Raw genomic sequence first — 14,149 nt, 5'->3', positions numbered from 1 at the left:
AAAGTTCCATTGAAACCATATTATAGTATATTAAGTGTACAATAGCCTTATGTCTAAAAATGCTAACCATTATCTGAGTCTTCAGAGAGTCATAATCTTTCTGCTGGTGGAGGGTTTGAAACATTTTGAGCATTACCAAAGTGTGACAGCGGGACACAAAGCGAGCAGAATGGTTGGGAAATGGTGCCAATAGAGCTGCCTGTCACAGGGCCGCCACAGATCCTCAATGTGTCACAAACACAATGCATCCAAAGCGTAATAAAGTGGGGGATGCCTGCATGTCATTCAAGATCAAAGGCAAAAGAACGACTTTCTCAGGCAAACAAACGCTAGAAGAATCAATCGCTGGCAGACCTCAGGGGTGGGCCTCCCTGATAGCTCAGCTGGTAACGAATCCACCTGCAAAGCAGGAGGCTCTAGTTCGATTCCTGGGTTGGGAAGGTCCCCTGGAGGAGGGCATGGCAACCCACTCCAGTACTCTTGCCTGGAGAATCCTGATGAACAGAGGATCCTGGCGGGCTATCGTCCATGGAGTCACAAAGAATTGGACACAACTGAGCGACTACCCATAGCACAGCACAGATGTCAGAGGTGAAGAATCCACCCGCCACACAGGAGACTTGGGTTTGATCCCTGGGTTGGAAAGATCCCCTGGAGAAGGAAAAGGCAACCCACTCCAGTATTCTTGCCTGGGACATCCCATGGACAGAGGAGCCTGGTGGGCTATAGTCCCCATAGGGTTGCAAAGAGTCGGACACAAATTAGCGACTAAACAACAACAGATGTCTACGACAAGAGAAATTTAAGAAAGTCCTTCAAGCAGAAGAAAACTGGAATCAGATGGATATCGGAATGAAGAATACTGAAAACGGTAAGTATTTGGGTAAGTATAAGAGGGTTTAAGAAAGAGAGGAAAACAATAGAATGGGAAAGACTAGAGATCTCTTCAAGGGAACATTTCATGCCAAGATGGGCTCGATAAAGGACAGAAATGGTATGGACCTAACAGAAGCAGAAGATATTAAGAAGAGGTGGCAAGAATACACAGAAGAACGTATGAAAAAGATCTTCACAACCCAGATAATCATGATGGTGTGATCACTCACCTAGAACCAGACATCCTGGAATGTGAAGTCAAGTGGGCCTTAGGAAGCACCACTACAAACAAAGCTAGTGGAGGTGATGGAATTCCAGTTGAACTATTTCAAATCCTAAAAGATGATGCTGTGAAAGTGCTACACTCAATATGGCAGCAAATTTGGAGAACTCAGCAGTGGCCACAGGACTGGAAAAGGTCAGTTTTCATCCCAATCACAAAGAAAGGCAATGCCAAAGAATGCTCAAACTACTGCACAATTGCACTCATCTCACAAGCTAGTAAAGTGATGATTAAAATTCTCCAAGCCAGGCTTCAGCAATACATTAACTGTGAACTTCCAGACGTTCAAGCTGGTTTTAGAAAAAGCAGAGGAACCAGAGATCAAATTGCCAACATGTACTGGATCAGGGAAAAAGCAAGAGAGTTCCAGAAAAACATCTATTTCTGCTTTATTGACTATGCCAAAGCCTTTGACTGTGTGGATCACAATAAACTGTGGAAAATTCTGAAAGAGATGGGAATACCAGACCACCTGACCTGCCTCTTGAGAAACCTATATGCAGGTCAGGAAGCAACAGTTAGAACTGGACATGGAACAAGAGACTGGTTCAAAAGGAGTATGTCAAGGCTGTATATTGTCACCCTGCTTATTTAACTTCTATGCAGAGTACATCATGAGAAACGCTGGGCTGGAAGAAGCACAAGCTGGAATCAAGATTGCCGGGAGAAATATCAATAACCTCAGATATGCAGATGACACCACCCTTATGGCAGAAAGTGAAGAAGAACTAAACAGGTTCTAGATGAAAGTGAAAAGGTGAGAGAAAAAGTTGGCTTAAAGCTCAACATTCAGAAAACAAAGATCATGGCATCTGGTCGATCACTTCATGGCAAATAGATGGGGAAACAGTGGAAACAGTGGCTGACTTTATTTTTCTGGGCTCCAAAATCACTGCAGATGGTGACTGCAGCCATGAAATTAAAAGACACTTACTCCTTGGAAGGAAAGTTATGACCATCCTAGACAGCATATTAAAAAGCAGAGACATTACTTTGCCAACAAAGGTCTGTCTAGTCAAGGCTATGGTTTTTCCTGTGGTCATGTATGGATGTGAGAGTTGGAGTATAAAGAAAGCTGAGCACGGAAGGATTGATGCTTTTGAACTGTGGTGTTGGAGAAGACTCTTGAGAGTACCTTGGACTGCAAGGAGATCCAACCAGTCCATCCTAAAGGAGATCAGTACTGGGTGTTCATTGGAAGGACTGATGTTGAAGCTGAAACTCCAGTACTTTGGCCACCTGATGCGAAGAACTGACTCACTGGAAAAGACCCTGATGCTGGGAAAGATTAAGGGGAGGAGGAGAAGGGGATGACAGAGGATGAGATGGTTGGATGGCATCACCGACTCCATGGACATGGGTTTGGGTGGACTGCGAGAGTTGGTGATGGACAGGGAGGCCTGGCGTGCTGCAGTTCATGGGGTCACAAAGAGTTGGACACGACTGAGAGACTGAACTGAACTGAAGAGGGTTTAACAGTTTTTAAATCTCTTTAAAATAGAACAGTTTCCTAAAAATAATACACCATGGGGTTTATAACATACGGAGAAGATGTACAGCAACAACAGCGGAAAAACTGGGGGAGACATGGAGACCCGCTGCTGTGAACGTGTTTACGTGACACGGCGCACAGTCACTTAGAGGCTAACTGTGACGAGTTACAGATGCATTCTGGAAAAGCTAAATACATGAGATCAAACACTAGTCATAGTTTAGGACTTTCCTGGTGGTGCAGGGGATATGAACCTGCTTGCCACTGCAGAGGACATGGGCTTGATCCCTGGTCCGGAAAGACCTCCCATGCTGTGGAGCAACTAAGGGCGTGAACCACGATTACGCAGTCCACGCCCCAGAGCCCACGAGCCGCAGCTACCAAGTCCGTGTACGCTGGGGCCTGAACGTCGCAGCTCCCGAAGCCCAGGCCTGGCGCGTGCGCTCCACAGGAGAAGCCCCGACAGTGAGAAGCCCGCGCAAGTAGCCCCTGCTTGCCGCGACTAGAGAAAGCTCTCACAAAGCAATGAAAACCTAGCACGGCCGAGAATAAATTACAAAAAGTTTTTTTTTAAAAACAGTGATAGTTTAAAAGCCAACAAAAGAGATAAAATGTAGTCACAAAAAAATATTCAATTGGTCAAAAAGAAAGCAGAAAAAGAGGAAAAGGGAACAAAACCCAGATAGAATAAATAGGGAAAAAATATAGCAAAATGGTAGATTTAAACCCAACAATATCAATACTCACAATGAAAGTTAATGGTTTGACTACCCCAATCAAAAGGCAGAGATTGCTTGACTGAATGAAAGTATAAGACTCAACCATATACTGTCTACGATAAGTCCACTTTAAATATAAAGATACACATTGGTCAAAAGTAAAAGGAAAGAAAAAGATTTGCCATGGTAACACTAGTCAAGAAAGAGTTGGAGGGACTATACTAACATACAAAGTAGGTTTTGTAGAAAATAATGTTACTTGTGATAAATGGATCATTTTACAGTAATAAAGGACAATTTAATTAATAAATAATACTAATATGTGTGCACTGAATGACATGAAGCACGTGATGCAACTGCAAAAACAGAAAGAGAGAATGAAAAACTCCAATTACAACAGCAGCAAAAAACGAAATACTTATGAGTCTAAAAAATACACGGGAATCTACATGCTTAAAACTTCAGAGATGACCAAAATGCAGAGATATGCTGTGTTCCTAGACTGAAAGGGTCAATACTGTTAAGATACCAATTCTCTCCAAATGTACATATTCAATACAATTCTAATTAAAACCCTTGAAAGATATTTTGTAAATAAAGACAAGCTGATTCTAAAATTAATTTGGAGAGATAAAATAACTAGAAAAGCTAAACAATTTGAAGAAGAATAAAAAGGCTGGAGTGTTCACATGACTTGATCTCAAAATTTAATACAAAGCTAATGGATTTCCTCAGTGGCTCAGATGGTAAAGAATCTGCCTGCAGTGCAGGAGATCTGATTTAATCCCTGTGTTGGGAAGATCCCCTGGAGAAGGGAATGGCTACCCATTCCAGTATTCTTGCCTGGAGCACTCCATGGACAGAGGAGCCTGGCAGGTTACAATCCACGGGGACACAAAGATTCGGACACAACTGAGCAACTAACACTATCACTTCACAATCATGAAGACAGTATGGTACAGGTGAGCAGATCCCTCGATCAGTGGACGAGAATACAGGGTCCAGGAACACACTCACAAATACAGTCAATTTTTGATTGACCACATCAAAAAGGTGGAAAGGAATTCAATGGAGAACGGTTATTCTCTTCAACAAACACTTGGACATCCATAGGCCAAAAAATGAACCTAAGAGAAAATGGATCATAGATTTAAATGTAAAAGTAGAAACATTTAGGAGAAAATTTTTTGAGTTTGGGTGGGGCAAAGAGTTCTTATACATGACACCAAAAGCAGTATCCGTGAAAGAGAGAAATCATGAATTAGACCTAAATGAAAAACTCTGTAAGACACTGTTAACATAAAAAGACAAGCCACACACTGAAAGAGGCCAAACAGAGCTGGGGGAGAGGTTAGTGGCCGCCAGAGGCAATGGATAAGGGGAAGGTCTGATTCCAAAGGAGCAGGGTGCAACGCGCAGCGCTTTTTTGGAGGGCAATAAAAGTGTTCTCTACCCTGAGTGGTTACATGACTATACGTATTTGTCAGATCTCAGAGAACTCTTCACGAAAAAGTTAATTTTGCCATATGGAGATTTAAAATCAATTTAAACATGTTACCGAAAGGTATTTACTAGGTTCTAAGTTCTCAAACCTTCTTGGTTCACAATGCCCTAAATGTCATCATAATTTCTTCACGGTGCTCCTAGATCAAAAGAAATAGCTACCAATTTAGGAGCTTAAAAAACTCCAGCTTTTGTGAGGTACAACTGACATGTGTAACTGTACGTCAACTGTACAATTTGATATATTTAACATTCGCATACATCCATGAAATACATCATGCAAGATAATAAATGTATCCATCATCTCCCAAAATTTCTTAGCAGTCTTTTGGGAAAAAAGGTACATATAAGTTGGTTGGCTGGAGGTAGGGCTGGGTTTAGGTAGAACCAGGAAAGGGTGGAGTAAAGACAAAGATTAACTTTTTTTTTCTTTTTGTATTTATTTCACTTATTTAAAATATGCACACATTTAAAAATAATTTTAATACATCCAACAAAACAAAGGGTAATTCTCTCAAAATAAGAACAAATCTCCAAAAAACGGCTCACTGATACTTAAGGTAGAACAAGCATTCTCTGGATTTCAATAAGCACTTGCTGTTTTCATCTCCCCTTAGCTCATCTCTGATGAAAGCGCTTCTTTACCCCCATGTTACGGTGACTTTGGTAAAACAAAAACAACTAGGCAAAAAGGGGAATGCATTGTTCATCGGAAGGACTGATGCTGAAGCTGAAACTCCAGTACTTTGGCCACCTGATGCGAAGAGCTGACTCATTTGAAAAGACCCTGATGCTGGGGAAGATTGAGGGTAGGAGGAGAAGGGGACGACAGAGGATGAGATCAGAGGATGGCATCACTGACTCGATGGACATGAGTGAGTAAGCTCCAGGAGTTGGTAATGGACAGGGAGGCCTGGCGTGCTGCAGTCCATGGGGTCGCAAAGAGTCGGACACGACTGAGCGACTGAACTGAACTGATGGTTTAAATCACCACCTGAAAGAAATCTGCGGACTACTGAAGCTTCATTTTTAATATACCACCCCCTTTCATTCAAAATGCCCTTTCCCCTCTCATTTGCAAACTATCTTTACCCTTACAACACATAAAACTTTCCAGAACACACTGCAAACATCAGATATAAACCCCGAAGGAGAGTATCCACCATCAGTCCTTACTGGACACAAGACAATCACCGAGGGGAACTCGGCATGAAACCTCCCATAAGGACCAGAGAGAAACGCTCTGCTCTTATTAGAAAATGCCGACTTGAACCCCAAGCCTAAAAGAAAACTTGCAAGGCACCATCTCGTCACTGACAAGCAGTACAGGTTAAAATATGGTGATGCACTCATTTCCCCTGAAACTCAACATGGATCCCCACAAGGACAGTACTGCTGTTACACTACACACCAGGAGGGTTTTTTTTTTTAAAGAAAAACATATTTACTGATTTTTGATGATGGCAAATGAGATACATAATCATATGAAATTTTTTAAAATTACAAAAATATAGTAAAAGGGGAAAATCCACATAAACACACCACGTGGAGGCAGCTACTATTAACAGTTGGCTCTGCGCTCCTCTAGAACAGTCTGTCTCTGAGACAGTAAGGGCAGGGTGCGGAAGGGCGCCTCTGCGTCTGATTCACTGACTTCTATGGAGTAATCCAGCCCCACAGAGATAGGTGATTCCAGAGAGGTCTACCTTGATGTGAAGCACTTCTGAGCCAGCCACTCCACTCAACCGGTGACCAAAACAACTTTTCTGACCTGCAGGCTATATTCATCTGTGACTAAGACTAGCCTTAGTGCCCTCGCCGAGGCAGGAAACTATCGAGTGAGGGTTACTGAGCTCTGACCAGGACTTGTGCTAAATTCCGCGGAAGAAGCGGGCCACTGCAAACCGTATTCTCTGGAACTGAGAGCCCAGGGGGAGTTGGAGTTGTCACAGGCAGCACGGGAAGGCTTCATCTCAGGGGGCGGGGCAGGGGGCGGGGCAGGCAGGCCATTCAGAGTGACCGGAGACGCGGGCAAACTCAGCGCGATGCCCCAGGAAAGCGATGCCCCGGGAAACGTTTCTGAGCCGCTCCCAGGCCGTGCTGGTAGACCTCCTTGAGAGGAGTGCTTCTCACACTTTTTGGTCTCAGGACCCCTTTAAACTCCTGCGAGTTATTGAGGATCCAAAGAATTTTAGTTATTAGAGTTCTGTCTATGGATATGGACAGTATTGGAAATTAAAGCAGAGAAATTAAAAAAGAATACTTGCTCATTGAAAAATAATAAACTCATTATGTCAATATAAATTTATAAAAGTAACTACATTTTTCATAACTAACATTAGTTATTTCATAAAACAACTCATATTAAATAAAAAGATTTCCTAAAACAAATTCAGTGAGAAAAGTGGCACTGTGTCACATTTTTGCAAACGTCTTTACTATTTGGTTTCATTAAAAAAAAAAAAAAAAAAACCCACAAAGCTGAATTCTTATATCTGCTATGCTCAGAATGTTCACTTGGTTGAAATACAGGAAGAAAAACCTGTCTCCAGCAGATACGTAGTTGGAAGAGCGAGGGGTGATCAATAGCTCTTCTAGATAACTGTGGATTTCTTTGATACTTTACCAAAACTTGACAAGTGGTAGTTCACTAAAGGAGAAGGCAATGGCACCCCACTCCAGTACTCTTGCCTGGAAAATCCCATGGATGGAGGAGCCTGGAAGGCTGCAGTCCATGGGGTTGCTAAGAGTCGGACACGACTGAGCGACTTCACTTTCACTTTTCACTTTCATGCATTGGAGAAGGCAATGGCAACCCACTCCAGGGTTCTTGCCTGGAGAATCCCAGGGATGGGGGAGCCTGGCGGGCTGCCGTCTATGGGGTCACACAGAGTCGGACACGACTGACGTGACTTAGCAGCAGCAGCAGCAGTCCACTAAAGGTTACCTATTCTGTGGAATCCTAAATCTTATCAATTAGAGGGGTCTCTAATTCCTGAAAACCCCATGATGTGTCTTGCACTCTAAATGGCTCTCCGGCCAGTGAATGATTTTATAATATCATCTGTTCGTCATTTGGAAAATACTGGCCTCACTGAATTATGTGTGTTAATGTATTGTAAACAAATTGCCTATTAGACTGAAGTGCCATGCTTTTTAAAAACAGGTTTATTGAGACATTCACATATCATACAATCCACCCCTTTAAAATGTACAACTTGATTGTTTTTAATATATTCACAGGACTGTCTAGTTCCTTTCATTGTGTATACTAAGGATCCCACTCATTGGTATCGACGCCAGTCTCAGCAGGACAGCTTGCAGCACTGGGAAGCTGAAGTCTGCACTGGCAGATACAAATCTTCCAAAATTCAGAATTTCTCCTGAGAGCTTGAATTTTCTTTTTGAATGCTCAAATTTTAATCACTGACAACAAACATCATCAGTTATCTTCCTTAAAGTGACATTTTCATTTTATTTTGTGAGAAGATGCTCCCTGAAAACTCAAGTCTGAATAACCTTTTTGTTAGTCGTTCAAGTATAAATGGTATTCTGTGAAAGAAGAGGCTATGCTATTAACTTGGTTTTGCTATGAGAAAAATGCCAAAGCCTGAAAAAAGGATTAATTAGTTAAGTTAATTAAATACCAGATGGCTGACTATATTTTAAAAATGGCCGAAATATTGAGATAATGGAGTTTATGTAATTTAGCCCAAGAATCTAGACTCCAGGAACTTCCCCCCTGGGTATTGCTCCCTTTTCATCCTCATCTCCCTGAACCTAAGCTATTTTAATCTGGAAAATAAAGATCGGGCTTGATGATCTATAAGCTTCATTTAATTTCCGTTGAATGACGTATAATAGAAAGACACAGCTCACATGAAAAGTGCTAAACGTCATTAGCCAAGAGGGAAACACTAACCAGAACGCCAGTGAGATCCTAGCTCATACCTACCAGGATGGCCACCATCAAACAGACGGGCAGTAACAAGTACGGGAGAGGGGGGGAAACTGCAGCCCTCATACCCCGCTGCTGGGAACGTGAAACGGGGCAGCCACTTTGGGAAGCAGTCTGGCAGCTCTCCAAAACGCTGAACACACAGTGTTAGCACGGGACCTAGCGTTCCACTCCTGGGTAAACACTCCAGAGAAATGAAGACATGTATGTACACAGAAGTCTGTACATGAATGCTCACAGGGGCATTAGTCACCACTGCTAAGTAGCAGAAATGACACAAATGTCCACCAATGGATAAACAGATAAATAAAACGTGGAGTATATATTCATGTAATGGAATATTATTCAGCAATAAAAAGAAGTTCTGACACATGCTACAACATCAATGAAACGTGAGAACATTATGCAAAGTAAAAGAAGGTCGTGTACTGTGTAATTCCATTTCTAAGAAATATCCAGGTTAGGCCAATCTACAGAGGGAGGAATTAGAGGAGTGGTTACCCGGGACAGGGGTGAGGAGTTAGGAAGAGTGGCAGTAACTGTTAATGGGTACAGGATATTTTTTAGGGGGATGAAAATATTACAAAATTATATGTGCTGATGCCTGCACAACCCTGTGAACAGACTAGACTGAATTGTACATCTTAAAGGGGTGGATTGTACTTATGAATTACCCGTCAATAAATCTGTTAAAAAAAATATAGCAGCCCAGTGTAATAGGCAACGTATTTAGAAGATGTAAGCATAAAGAACACAACATCTCTAGAGTTTTGGATTCTTCAAAGTCAGTAGGAATAAATGTCTGTAAAAATATTAAGACAGGGACTCCCTTCGCAGTCCAGTGGTGAAGACTCCGTGTTTCCACTGCAAGGTACAAGGGCTCGATCCCTGGTTAGGGAATTAGGATCCCAAGAGCCATGTGGTGCAGCCAAAAAAGAAAAAAGCAAAACACACACCAGGCAACCCTTCAAGCAAGGCTCATGGTGAGCACACCGGGGCGCTGGGATGGAACTGCGAAGGGGCCCACCTCTCCGCCTGCCCCGCCGGGTCCGGGCGCTGCGCGGCGGAGGCCTTCTGTCGGCTCTTGAGTCCTGCACCCGCTCTGCTTCTGAGAGGGTCAGACAGGCTGCTGGCGCCATCCCCACCACACTCTTACATTGTGTCTTTCCTCAGCACCCTCCGTCTACCAAGCGAAACAGCGAGAGCAGACACAGCGCAAACCCTCCCTCACTCTCATTAACCCATCAACAGGGGTGCCCCCTCCCCGCCCCCTCTCGAGGGAAGGCCGGCTGTGCTCTCCTGTCCTCGCCGAAGTCAGAGACAGAGCACAGAACGACCGTCCCTGTCCTCAGCGACACGGGAAAGCACCTCCTTCGAGCACCTTTGTGGGACGGTCTAACTCACCTCGTACCAGGTTTCTCTCCGCACCTCTTCCCACCACATGGGCGGTCCTGCAACTCTACTCTCTCCCCACTTCCCCTTCTTTCATGGCCTCACCTTAACCAAAAACGACACGTTACTGATCCCAGCTCTGGGAGGGCGCACATCTTGCTCACCACTCTTATTTCCTCACCTAAAAACGTGCTCAGGGGATGCTCAGCAAGTGTCTGCTATGTGCATTAGAGGCAAGATGCCCAGGACTCTGAAGACGGCCTGCATTGCCTGGAGGGGAACAAAGCTAAGATGGTGGGAGAGCCTGGTTATTAGGACACGGTTTTAACAGGGAGGCAAGAAGTAACGATCACTTCATCTGAAACAAGTCTCAAGAGCTCAAGGCATGCTAAGTGGTTCTGGTAACACGACGCCTCAGTGAAAGACCCAGGAGAGACTGGGGCCCGCAGGCAGTGCAGGGCAGGCATCCAGTCCACACCCGGCCAGCCTGGGCCTCGATGCCCCTTGCGGACCCCCTCCCTCCCGGGGAGAGAGCGGGACTCAGGGGCTGCTGGCAGCCCAGGCTCCGTCCAAACAGAAGAAGCTTCCACACGGGTCATCTAATACAGAATATATTGAGTGTTTATAACAGATGCCATTTAGATACACAATGGCACCCCACTCCAGTACTCTTGCCTAGAAAATCCCACGGACGGAGGAGCCTGGTGGGCTGCAGTCCATGAGGTCGCTAAGAGTCAGACACAATTGAGCGACTTCACTTTCACTTTTCACTTTCATGCATTGGAGAAGGAAATGGCAACCCACTCCAGTGTTCTTGCCTGGAGAATCCCAGGGACGGGGGAGCCTGGTGGGCTGCTGTCTATGGGGTCACACAGAGTCGGACACAACTGAAGTGACTTAGCATAGCATAATTCAAAAATAGAATACATTTAATATACAGTAAAGCAGCATTTAAAGTCAATGGAGAAAGGGGAATATTCAACACACGATGTAGGGACTAATGATTTTTTAATCATTTTAGAAGACAGTTATATCCCTACCCTGAGACATTAAAAAAAAAAAAGGTTCCAGGAGGACTGCAAAACATCTTTTTTTTTGATTTTTGAACAGAATTATCAAAGTGTTAGAAAAGATTAGAGATTTCTCTTTGCGAGTCTGGGGTTTGGGAGGCCCTTCCATAGTAACTAAGAGTGGAAGTTAAGGAGAGAAAAAGACATTCCCTGATTTTCCTTAGTCTGGATGAGAGAAGCTTTAAAGGATTTACTGATCAGTATACACCTGCCAGGGGATAGTGAAGGACAGGGAGGCCTGGCGTGCTGCAGCCCATGGGGTTGCCAAGAGTCGGACATGACTTAGTGGCTGAACAATAGGCCTGTGATGGTTCTTCAGGTAGGCGTCTGGGGAGGAACCCAAACGGACCTCACAGCCCTAGGTGGACAACAGGCTGGTAAAGTCTGACCTTTAAGAGTTAACCAATAAAGGAAGCAAGTTGATCTCAACTTTGGATACAATAGATTATGAATTACACAAAGAACGTGACTTACATTTCTTTTCTTCCAAAGCACACATACTAATATAAGAAGAAACATATTTTAGGTCAATGAGCCTAGTCAATTTTGAAATATATAGCTTTAGGGGAAAAGAATCAGAAACTTAAGAGAGTTCAATGGAAATCAGGATTTAAAATTTTATATTAAGCCACAAGGATTCCCTAGTTATCAAGGAGTAGATTTCAATGGAAATCAGGATTTAAAATTTTATATTAAGCCACAAGGATTCCCTAGTTATCAGGACAGATAAAATAACAATTCAAAAAAAATGCAACAGATAACTGGAGTTCAGCATTAAACATTAGAGTTTTAAAAATGGTATCACATGAAATGTTTCTAGATGGTACTGACTGAGGTCACAGCGGGACCTGCAAAGGACCTAGAAACGGGCTGGAGAGTCTGAGACTCAGACAGGGATTTGGGAGTCAAATGAAACCAACGGTGAACCCGCCAATCAGGGAGGACTGTCCTGACTCCGGCTTGGCCCCACCACTATTTCACCTCCTCCCAAGCATCAGCATTTTCCTGCCGATGTGTGGACCACACGCTTACTTCTGAATTGTGCACGGGCACTGTTAAAGAGGGTAAGACAGTTAAGAAAAAAATGAAAGTTCTGACATTTCTACCCCACGTGGTGGCTGTGAGGAGCAGGTGAGTTAACACACGCAGGGCACAGCGGTCCTTCGAGTCCCCTCACCGTAGTCGATGTTCATTCCTCCAGGTGCCAGTACACATTTTTGAACAGGAGGATTTTTTTTGGTAGCAAATGTCGTGTTAGGCTTAAACGTCTTAGCTTATTCTAAGCAAGTCAGAGTTCAGCTTGTAACCGAGGGTTGGGCATGCTGGTTAAACGGCAATTACTTACCATATGGACTACTTCTGGGTAAATAGGCTCTGTGATCACATTCCGATTATGGGTGATATATTCTACCATCTCACTTAAAGCAGCTCGTTTTACTTCCTTCCACTTTAGGTCACTTAGTGGATCGGAAACAAAGTCAAAGAGGACACAACACTGACGTAACTTCTGGATAAAAAGCTTCTCTTGATCAGCAGGAGGAACATCTGAAAAGGAGAAAGCAAAGTATTATCGATCGCAACAATGCTTAACCCAGAATTACTGTGACGCGCTTTTAAGTTTTCTACAACTTTTGAATCTCTATTGAGATTTGAGAAACAAGAGATGGGGTAGGAGTGAATAGAGATTATACATTCCTTAAAGACAATGAAAGGAAAAAATAAGCTAGTCGCTGCTCATATCATATGTTTCATATGACAAAGTTTCTATGTTTCTTAACTCTCTGAAGCCATGTCCAGAGTACTGTTCAAAACAAAATTCTAATTAAGTGCTTGCATTCAACAAACGTGACCCTGAAGCCGTATCAGATGTTGGCAGGATGCTGGGCAGTGGGACAGGAGGCAAACCGCAGCTCCGGTGTGGGGTGAGGGGCACCAGGGCCCGCTGCACACGGCAGGTGAGCGGTCACAGGAGGGGTGCCCCCCGGGCCCGCTGTTGCTCTAGATTTACGGGGGAGGGCGTGGTGGCTGTCCCTCGGCCAGCTGGTAAGCAGCAAGGGCCATCGCTGTGGAGCTGCCCAAACGCGCTGTTCCATGCACACAGTGGGGGTCTCCACCCACCCTGGTGCCCCGTATCCTCCGTCAGCGTGGGTGACGGTCAACACGTGTCACATACGACAACAGCAATGCAGAAACAGCGCCAACAATAGCGGTGTTACTGAGGGAGTGCTCGCCTGGGCCGGGGCTCGCACCGAAGGCTTTATACACATCACACATACTGTTCTCACGTAATCTTTACAATGACACAACAGAAACGAGATGCAGGCACGGAGGGTCAGTGTAGGACTGGGAAGTGATGGAGCTCTGTGCGACGTTCTGGGAGGTGTTGGAAAGCCCCGATCTGCCCGTGTGAGTGTGACAGCTTTCTGGGGTGAAGAGGAAATCGGTGGTGATATTAACAAACAGGATCTATTGACCCATTGACTGAAATGTGTCCAAGATCTGCCCGACACAGTGAACCAAGAGTTTCCACAAGATCACACTGGTGTTACACTATCAGTTAAGGGTAAAATAGCCATTCGGAGGGTGAAGCAGCCCACCAGGTCTTAATTTGATAAGGTGTACAGGAGCCTATTACTGTGGTTTCAGAGTCCACGCTGCAGAATCCTTCAAGAAACCTCTCACTGCTTACTTTTTGCTGTGGTATCAAAGAAAATGTCCATAACGATCTGAAAAGCCTACTGAAACGCTCCTCCCTTCCCAATCATGTGTCTTCCCGGAAGCATTGTTTTAACCCAAACACATGGCAACAGGCTGGATGCAGAGGCAGGCCGCAGAATCCAGCTCTCTCCTCGTAAG

General features: G+C 44.2%; 1 protein-coding gene across 9 annotated transcripts in view; it reads right to left on the bottom strand.

Annotated features, from left to right (window-relative positions):
• The window catches only part of PPP2R5C (protein phosphatase 2 regulatory subunit B'gamma), a 140,055-nt gene that overhangs the window by 43,074 nt on the left and 82,832 nt on the right, over window positions 1-14,149 (bottom strand). For all 9 annotated transcript variants that reach the window (XM_027521338.1, XM_027521343.1, XM_027521340.1 and 6 more), the window contains one exon: window positions 12,639-12,838. In XM_027521338.1, coding sequence (XP_027377139.1) covers window positions 12,639-12,838 — 200 coding nt within the window. The remainder of the gene's footprint in view (window positions 1-12,638; window positions 12,839-14,149) is intronic.

This window comes from Bos indicus x Bos taurus, chromosome 21 (assembly GCF_003369695.1).
Source record: "Bos indicus x Bos taurus breed Angus x Brahman F1 hybrid chromosome 21, Bos_hybrid_MaternalHap_v2.0, whole genome shotgun sequence".
In the NCBI taxonomy this organism is placed as follows: domain Eukaryota; kingdom Metazoa; phylum Chordata; class Mammalia; order Artiodactyla; family Bovidae; genus Bos; species Bos indicus x Bos taurus.
This window is presented reverse-complemented; position numbering and strand designations above follow the sequence as displayed.